This window comes from Cibotium barometz, chromosome 10 (genome assembly GCF_041138505.1).
Source record: "Cibotium barometz isolate CiBa-2024 chromosome 10, ASM4113850v1, whole genome shotgun sequence".
Classification (NCBI taxonomy): domain Eukaryota; kingdom Viridiplantae; phylum Streptophyta; class Polypodiopsida; order Cyatheales; family Cibotiaceae; genus Cibotium; species Cibotium barometz.
Genome location: NC_141055.1, coordinates 33,421,872 through 33,431,588, shown reverse-complemented (window position 1 = coordinate 33,431,588; position 9,717 = coordinate 33,421,872). Strand labels below are relative to the sequence as shown.

The 9,717-nt window shown below is 44.2% G+C and overlaps 1 protein-coding gene across 1 annotated transcript; it reads right to left on the bottom strand.

The window, feature by feature from the left end:
* Positions 1 to 1,132: 1,132 nt before the first annotated feature.
* LOC147634809 (uncharacterized) lies at positions 1,133 to 9,060 on the bottom strand. Its single transcript, XM_086803986.1, has 5 exons — positions 8,593 to 9,060; positions 7,215 to 7,742; positions 6,843 to 6,980; positions 6,518 to 6,739; positions 1,133 to 1,330 (listed from the first exon to the last, which is right to left on the bottom strand). The coding sequence occupies exons 1-5, from the start codon at positions 8,926 to 8,928 to the stop codon at positions 1,238 to 1,240; spliced, it is 1,317 nt and encodes a 438-aa protein (XP_086660112.1). The 5' UTR covers positions 8,929 to 9,060; the 3' UTR covers positions 1,133 to 1,237.
* Positions 9,061 to 9,717: the final 657 nt, after the last annotated feature.

The following is a 9,717-nucleotide window of genomic DNA, read 5'->3' as shown; positions in this document are numbered from 1 at the left end:
GGTAGCCTCGAAAATTCTCGCCAGAGAACGTTCTTTGAGTGGAAAAGGTCGCAAAACTGACATCTTTGTAATTGCTTGATTAAAACTTGCTATTGCGGTGATATAGTTGAGAGTGCTTTCCTTTCACTTTTGAGGAACTTCAATGCGAGAATGAACTATTTCCAGAGAGGGAAGAAGCCTTCTACGAGCTGAAACAATGAGCTCATCAACCACCCAGGGCTTAACATCAGCATGAATTACCCAATTTTATTAGAGAACTGAGGGATCAGCTTCTCATAAGCTCTCTCTCATATACCAATTCCTACAACATGAATTACCGCTCCGTCTCTTTCCTGAGGTCATGTACACTAGGTGACCTGATCATCAGATACCCATGAGATTGGGGCCTATCAAGCGTAGGTCAAGAACTAGTTAAACATGTGTATTGGTCATTGTGATATGGAGCTATAGTTGGGTGGTGATCTAGCCAACCCTAAGTGAGCTTGGTATACAGATTGCACACAAGCGGGAATTGCAGATTCAAGGGCCTATTACAGTGGTAGCAGGGATTGAAAAAAAATCATATTAATTCGTTTCTTAGGCATCTGTGTTGCACCACTTGCTTTTTTCTTTTCAGTTGTGTCTGGCGTGAGCAACAAATTTGATTGCTTGAGCATAGGCTGCGTGGTTATGTATTATTATGGCCTTGCTGAAAGGCAAAGAAACCATAAAAGGATAGACATTTTGTGATGCTGATTGCTTACTGAAATATTGTCTGAATAATACATAGTACTAGTAGTAGGTAAATTGGTATCGTGTTTCCTACTATGCGTCATGAAAGTCATCATATCTGTTGGCCCCAGCATATTGATATTCATATCATTGAACAGGAGTCTTATGCATGTAAGATCTAATTTCTTGTTTATATGGACATTTCACAGGGATTTGAATATCGTGAGGATATGGTTATGTATATTAGATAGCTTTTTTCATTGGATATATTAGAGGTAATTGTTAAATATGAGCCATCATGATATGAATATATTGGAACCCTTTATTCAGGGATATAGTAGCAAATATGCTCTCTATATCAATGCTTATTCATCATCTCTTGAACCATGCATCATGAAGCCATTAACCTCTTTTGCCAATATTTGAGAAAGGAGATGTTTATTACATTTACAGCCATTCTATTACCATATACACAGTACAACAAGATGTAATAGAGTCACCATATGTTTGTATAAATACAATGCAGTTACATTATGTGCCTTCCATCAAATGAGGCGTAGGCTTTGATGATTTCCTCATAAACAGATATACCCTTGCAAAATTCGTTGACATTCAGAAACTGCAAAAACAATGCACAAAATCAGTATCACCACGAACACAAAAGTTTGCTTCTACTTGCTTTAAACCTAACTGTGTCAGCCAAATTCCCTCAATTTTTTATCTTTTCTAGGAGGAGCAATCAAGCATCACATAGCAAAGCAGGAGTTGTAAAGTATTTCAGCTGTTTTCTATGTGCTTGTAACCACAGATAAGATGGTATGAACTCACTGACACGTGGTAAGCTTCAGACATGAGGCCTATCTGTCTGAAGTGCAATGGAAGATTTTAGAGAAGACACTTGCACAAACAGATAACTAATTCTATTACTGTATTTCATTGGCTGGAAACAAATAGTTGTGTATGTACAAGCCTGCCCAACTATGGCAGAACTGTGGCCAAGGCTGAGCTGAAAGAAATCGATCTCCCACAAATCCCTGAGAACAACCCAGTCTCAGAAGACACTGGCTGCTCAGCCCTCCCAATCTAACTGGCTGCTGGTCTACCAAACTGCTACAGACCGCTCTGGAACTTTGCAGACAGGCTGCATGCATGAGCTGGTTGGGAGCAATGACGTTGGAGAATGCGGGGAGTAGAGAAGACTTTTTATTGGACACTGTGAGATGATGTATACATTGAACCGCAAGGCAAGTTGTAGCCCATGCCCCCCATGCCTTTGATGATGAGCAACTACATGTTGTGTTGTAATCTCTTGATGTTGATGTACAAAGAAATTTATATAGAACAGACCAAGAGATACATATCTTTGATGATGCAGGTTTATGTGATGATAAATGGTTGCTTGGTTCTGGTGCCAGCAGGCATGGTAAGAAATTACAGACTCTGTAAACATAAAATGCAGGATTTTCCATGGGCAAAACTAGTCACATATAATACTGAATTACTGCTGCAAAAGACGACTACAAGAGATGTCTTTTGCTTCCCACCCATGTGCTCCGATCGATGGATCTTCAATGGTGTGTTGAGAAACAGCAGAGATGGAGGCTATATGCACTGAGAGTACAAGGGCACATTAGTAGTGAAGGTAAACGAGTGTAGAATATATGAGGGGCTATACTAACCATCTATATAGAATCCAATGGCAATCCTAGCTCCCGTCAGCCATAGCCAATCACATGTGGCTATGTCATGTGCATGTACCTTCTCAGGGCTAATCCAGAAGAGGCAACCAGCAAAAGAAGCAGTAGAACCAGAAGATGGAGCATAGGGTGCTAAAGTGGCCAGTATGGGACAGTTTGCTGCACCCAGAAGATGTCGGCTGAAGACGAGAGCCTATCGGCTGTACCAGAACTTGGCGGCGGCAGCAGGCAATTCAGGTCATGAAGAGGCGCAGCCTGCCCATGATTTATTAGGGTCCAAGCACCAGTCGGCTGGGCCGACTGCTGTCGGACCAGCTCCTCCATTGATTCAAGAGACTATAAATAGCATAAGTTGCTCATTGTGTTAGTCATTCATTCCTTTATGGAGTGGATCCTTAGGGTCCTAGTTCAGGACAGATTTTGGTGATGTTCACCTTTTTTATGAAGGCAGCCGAGGGCTGTAGATTAAGAGTACCTTTTTGTACTATATGAATATACTGAATTTCTAGCATCTCCCTCTCTCTCTCTCTCTCTCTCTCTCTCCTCTCCTTTTTCTTCGCAGATGAATGAAGCAACGTCCCTCCTTGAGCTTCAAAGCCTTAAGGAGACGTTTCTTCTTTGCTGGTGTCGAAGTTGAATTCTTTGAAGGTTGGTCCGAAGACTTTCCTTCAATCGTGCTAGCCATTGGTGCGGAGAACTTCCTTTTGTGCTTGTTCCCCTGCTAGGTAATGGGTTTAGACTTGGAAGAGACCATTGTATCATCATAGATACGAGCGGAATGAATGGCCTCGTCCAAAGTTTTGCATTTGTTATTTTTAACTTGTAAACGGTATGAGTCGGGTAAACCGGCTACGAAGAACCCCAAAAGAGTTGTGGGATCCATCTTCGTAGCTTTCATCTGCAAGTCCCTAAATTTCTGGAGATAGACCTTATAAGTGAGGTCTTGCCAGGTTATGGTCAAAGTAGTAAACCGGGCAACAACATCATAATCATCCTCCTTCTTGAGGAATTCTTTCTTGAAGACGTCTTCGAATTGTGCCCAAGTCGTTGGTTTAGGGTTGAGTTCCTTCCACCAAAGCAAAGCTTTGCCTGAGAGGAAATCTGCTGCTAATTGGATCTTTTTCCCATCGTCATATGGATGGAACTCAAAATGGACTTGCCACTTATGTAGCCAAGTGTCTACTATCTCCTTGGTACGCTGCTTTTGTTCGCCCCCAAACTGTTCCGGAGTAATGTTGGGGCCTAAAGTAGATGCCAAGGCACTTACTTCTGCATCATATCTGCGTTTGTCAGCGCCTACGTCATAGCATACATCAGTGTTTATACATCCGCTTACATCTGCATTTTGGTTCAGCAGACATCAGCGCTTTGCTTCAGCAGTCATCTGCGTTTTGCTGCAGCATACATCAGCCCACATCTGCGCTTACATCAGGCTTATGTCAGGGCTTATATCAGCGTTTATCTCAGCCTTATATCAGCGTTATCTCAGCCTTACATCAGCGCATACATCAGGGCTCACATCCGTGCTTACCTTCAGCATATCTTGTGCATTTTGCCACAGCCCTTGGGACAACAGCCCTCTCTACTACTTCGGGACATTAGCCCTCTTTGCTATACTTCGGGACAGCAGCCCCCTCTGCTACACATCGGGACAACAGACCCCTCTGCTTTAGGTACGCAACGCCCGTGTCACCAGAGCTTGCACCACTCGGGACAACAGGCCTCTCTGCTTCAGGTACGCAGCACCCGTGTCACCAGAGCTTGCACCACACGGGACGGCAGCCCTCTCTGCTTCAGGTACGCAGCACCCGTGTCACCAGAGCTTGCACCACATGGGACGGCAGCCCTCTCTGCTTCAGGTACGCAGCACCCGTGTCATCAGAGACTGCACCACCATCATCGTCATCGACGTTACCTTTTTCCGCTGCCACTATCACCTCAAAGTGCTTTGCCTCACATTGACCCGAGCCTTCGTCATCAACCGTGCTTCAGCTCCGACGTCTTCTTTGCTTCAGCACTGGTCTTCTTTCTACTCAGAGTCACCTCTCATATGAAGGCTCTTGTACATATCTGCACTCACCCTTTTATATATATTCACCCACATATTTCATGCTAGGTGGTTTTTCTCTGATCTCTCATATATCTGGTCCTTCCGTCCTTTTTCCTTCACATTTCATGTTTCACGTTTTAGGGCACACATTTCACGTTTCCGTTGTCATGTGCAAGTTTGCCCATGGACATATCCTAAAGCTAGTCCAGAAAGGGGCAGCCAGAAAAAGATGACTAGAACCAGGTTTTGGAGCATGAGGTGCAGTAGTGGCCATAGATCCAGAAGGTGTTGAACTGGCCACTTTCTCAGACTATGAAGTAACTTCGGGCATTTTTGAGATTCATTAAGTCAATGAGGGATTATTCAAATTTGACTGTTTCTTGGGTGGCTAACGTTCTTTATTAATAAATCCATGTGAACTGGCTATTGGTGACTGGATGGTTATTTATAGGCAGATCACATATAGTCTTGCTGAGGGCCTGTACAGGCATGCTCTACTGGTATCAGACACCACGGATGATCTATCCCTGGCTTGGGGGAGGTCTATGGACGCAGACTATGGTTGGGTGGTGAGCTTGCTTGCAACCTTCTATGTTGTTTGTTCTAATCTTGTGTTTAGCATGTGCTTTAGGTAGATTTCCTGGGAGAATCTTACACCACCCTGCCAACTTTAGCTGAATGGATCATATCCACACCCTCCGAGGGTATTTGGAGTGCCTAACCAATGATTCAGAGAGCATGCAGCGGTGCCGGACAGCCTTCTTTCACACTTACTCATCCCAGGGGATGGCAGCCTGCTTCACTTTGCACTAGCCCCCAGTGTGGTTGAGTGGTGAGCTTGCCTCCACCCTTCTATGTTGTTTGTACTAATCTTGTGTTTTGCCTGTGATTTAGGTGATTTCAATCTTACACCACCTTGCCAGTTTTAGTTGAACAGATCATATCCACACCCTCCAAGGGTATTTTGAGTGCCTACCCAGTGATTTAGAGAGCATGCAACAGTCCTGGGCAGCCTTCTTTCGCACTTGGAGTCCGGGTCCTTTCCTCATCTGAGAGGACGGCAACCTGCCTCATTTTGCACTAGCCCCCAGTGTGGCTCTTCGCACACCCACCCCTTCCCCTTCCTTTGCTCACTTTGTACATGTACCTCTAGGCTCCGTCAACGGTTGTAATCCACTCACGTGCACACATTCTATTTTCTGAACAAATGGATTTTTCCCTCTCTTTTTTAATTCACCAAGCACACGGCGACACTTTAGACCCCCATGCAAATTCACCACATTCAGTTAATACATAGGCTGTCTGTTGTGTCTATTGATCCGAGAATTAAACTCACTACTTCATACAATGCCTTAGACACACTCATGGAAATCCATCAAGCATATGAGTAGAGTAAAACACAGAGACATAAGGTATAGTTTGATTATTTGATGGAAAAGAACAAGTTGTGCTGTTGCTTATAAAAGATGGAACAAAGGGGCCCTGTTCCTTAAGAATCGAGACACTCCACACTCCTTTTTGTAAAGTGCTGTGAGCTTAGGAATTCGAAGGTACCAGCAGGAGTGCTGTAAGCTTAGGAATTCAAAGCTACCAGCAGGAATTGCTAGTGAATGGTACAGTTTGTATCATAGAAACAATTTTATTTATTATTTTTTGAAACATTTCTAGGGCTAGAAACCTTTGAAACATTTGCCCGTTTGCACCCACGACTTTTCCACTTCCTTTTTCCAGTTGCGTTAGGCATTTGCCTACCTATGCAGCCCCCACAATCTTCTTCTCCTCCACTTCAGCCCCTTTTCTCTCCTTTCTTCGTCTCTTCTCCTCCTTCTACATCTTCTCCCATCTCTTTTTCGTTCTTTTCCTTCCCTTCTCGTTTGAAAAAGCTTCATTTAATGTTTATTTCAAGTAAAAAAATAATCAAAACTCACAGGACAATGTTTTTGAACAAAATTTTAAAAACATTGAAAAACAAAAACCTCACACTAGGAGCAATCCTGCATTATGTCAATAGCAATCACCTATGCAAACCTGACATTATAAGAAGGAACAAAGTTGTGACCTCATTAGCGCTATGCTGCCGGATTGGAGTATTTGCAATGGGTGAGAAACCAAAAGTTGCAATGCCTGCACTTCTCATAAAGCGGCCATCAGTGGTTGAATGCCTTGTTTCTGCACCAGCTAGTTTCCCCCCAGCCTTTTTCACAGCATCAACCAGCAGCCCCCACCATGGAGTTGTATCATCTGCTGGAGTTCGGCCACAGTTCTCTGATTTTGCAACAAACTGCAAGAAAGCACGAAAAAGGCAAGCACCCAAAGCACAGATTTAGGTTTTACCAAAAGATCCAAGGCTAATTGCACATGCTCTAGATGGGCTTGGGAGGAACCTTATAGCTCATGTTCCGCAACTGAGGTGCCCATTGCTCTGAGATGAGTGTCTCTAGGAAAGTTGTGTTAGCACCAGGATGAATTCGAATATCGAAGCCTGCTTCTGCTTCCGACGGTTGGAGGTTCATAACAAAGCCCTAAGCCATCCACAAGTAGTAAAGTTAAACATCCAACACAAGCTGGAAGCCAAATATGACCCATAACAAGCTGTAGAAAGAGTGTGCAAATTGGTGGTTTCAGGCACACATACCCTGAAATTTTTCTTTGTTTTAAAGATAAATGACAAAGAGTAGATACTAGAGAGAGAGGCTCTTACAGTGGGTGTGACATGTCTGGCCTTAAGAGTAGATACTAGAGAGAGAGGCTCTTACAGTGGGAGTGACATGTCCGGCCTTAAGATATACTGCATTGATTGAGGTCACCTCTCCTTCCTCAGCTAGCCCTGCCTTCACAAGATCGAATTGGGAAGCCCTAAACTTCATGATGGCCTCTAAACTCTTCATCAGGTTCTCTAAAGCACTGTTGTCATACAGCCTTGAACCATGCCCTGGCTGGCCCACTGCTTTGATTTCCAACCACCAAGGAGACCTCTCTGCATTGGTCACCTTATAAGTTTCAGACTCGGAGGCAAGGCCTTCATCCAGGCCTATGCCCACATTCAGGGACCCAAAAACCGATGAGTTGATGAGCTTGGCAAACCCATCACCTCCCCCGATTTCTTCATCTGGCACAAATGAAACATGGACAGTTCGTAGGGGCTTGAAACCTTGATGTTTGAGGTTTCTGATGGCTTCCAAGTACTGAATTCCAACACATTTAGTATCTTGAGCTCCTCTAGCATAGATATTACCATTCTCCTCCATCACAGCCTCAAATGGGTCATGCTTCCAGTCTTCTTTCTGCTCTTGGAGTACCAAAAAAAAGAATCAAGACATATATTAGCCAAATGACAAGCATGACAAAAATGTTCTTGTGCAAAATAGCAGGATGCCCCATCACATCGCTTCAAACACTTCAGCACGTATGATTTGCATTTCTAAGACCAAATTTGCAAAAGTTATCATACAGAATGCCTAGCAATCTTCCATAAAATTCCTAATCAGAGTCATTTACTCCTGCATGTACTTGATAGTCATCCACAAACTAATAATACAACCCTGATCACTGCGACAGGATTGTGGCCCTCATCTCACACATACACTTGGGATTTACTGAAAACTCGCAAGCCACATAATTGATTGATGCATAGACTCTAGTCCAAAAAGATGGTTGAGAAATGATAACCTGATGCTTTCAACATCATCACCCTTATGCTAGGTGCATCATTAACCATAGAGATTGCTCCAATGCCATTACTACCTCTGTGCTTTGGATGCCATCAATAATGAAGCCTTGCCCCGACTCCACCATGTTTGGACACTGAGCTGCCGGTTGCTCTGCGGAGCATGGCACCTTACATATATACGTCCTCTTGCTAGTGATTGTTGCATAACCAACCATTACAAGTTCGAGCATCCAATCATGCATTTGCCACATGCAATGGAGTGAAAGGCGTTCAATTTGTGCTTTTACGACATGCTATGAATATTAGTATTAGTTGGAACTTGTTGTGGTGGGTTGGGTGAGAGAGAGAGAGAGAGAGAGAGAGTGTGTGTGTGTGCGTGTGTGTGTGAGAGAGAGAGAGAGAGAGATTTGTTTGGAATGAGGAGATTTTTATGAAAAAAACAATCATGATGTAGCTGGCTTTACCTTAACCGGCACCACGTCCGTGTGAGAGTTTAGGAGGACAGAGGGAAGGGAAGGGTCTGAGCCCTGCCATGTGAGCAGGGCGATCCCTTTGTTTTCAGCGAGCTCGACCACTTGGGCAGGGTGGAGGCCAATGGAGTGGGAGAGCGAGAGGATGAAGTCCAGGGCAGGCTCGTAGTCGGGAGAGGGGTGCACCGTTGGGATGCGCAGGTACTGCCGGAAGCGCTCCACCGCTCCCTCCTTCCCAGCGCAGCTCTCCGGCCAAACTGCACCCGCACACACCACACCTGCTAACCAAAAGAGTGTCGCTATGTCCACCATCCTTTTCAGCTTCGTCATCTCTTGAGAAGGTGGCTAACCCTAGCTTCGTCCTACGCCCTCGTCCCTGCACTCGCAATCTTCACGGAAACACCTTATATGGATGATTCATTTTGACTCTCCCGGGCTTGCTACGACATGATGGAGCCATTGTAAATGATTTATACTTATAAAAATGACTTTTTATATAAACATATACACAACTCTAAGAAACATAATACTATACTAAGGAAAAGTTGGTTTTGAATGCTCATCAACACAAAAACATGAACTCAGCGGCATATTTTAAACAAGGAGAGAGGGAAAGAGAGAGAGAGAGAGATGGTGTTCCAAAAGGAGCTTGGTGGGAGAACCTTGGAAAGGAGTAAGAGGAGGTTTAAGCTCACCAAAGATTGTTGAATTTGATGGAAGACATTAAAGATTTGAGTAGATGTGTAGGGAACGAGGAGATGGATTTAAGTGTGGAGATGGTCAAAGAGTCTTCTGTTTGTAGCTGTCGCACAGGCAAGAGAAGGTTGGAGGGTAAAGTTGATTCTTCCTTTATGTTTGCTTCGATGTCCAAAGGTGAGATTTTAAAAAACGCGCAAATGTGAGTGTGCACCCGAGTGCATCCCCCGACAAGATACCCAAGGCATTCCTATTCTCTGTTAGTTGCTTGGGTGATGATAGGAATGAAGCAATGGCCTTGTTAAGGGATGTCAACTTGGACAACCTCCCCAGGCACCCCTAGGGTAAGGCAATGGATGTGAAGTTTGATGCCAAGATAGTACCCGAGTGTATTGAGAATCATGTGAATATATCGGGGTCTTG

Bases quoted from the DNA above. Each gene is read 5' to 3' on its own strand.
- LOC147634809 (XM_086803986.1), bottom strand. From the start codon at position 8,928: ATGACGAAGCTGAAAAGGATGGTGGACATAGCGACACTCTTTTGGTTA. The intron at 6,981-7,214 runs GTAAGAGCCTCT...TGGATGGCTTAG, and splicing joins CCGGACATGTCACTCCCACT to GGCTTTGTTATGAACCTCCA. The intron at 1,331-6,517 runs GTCACAACTTTG...TTGTTTTTGCAG, and splicing joins GGCAGCATAGCGCTAATGAG to TTTCTGAATGTCAACGAATT.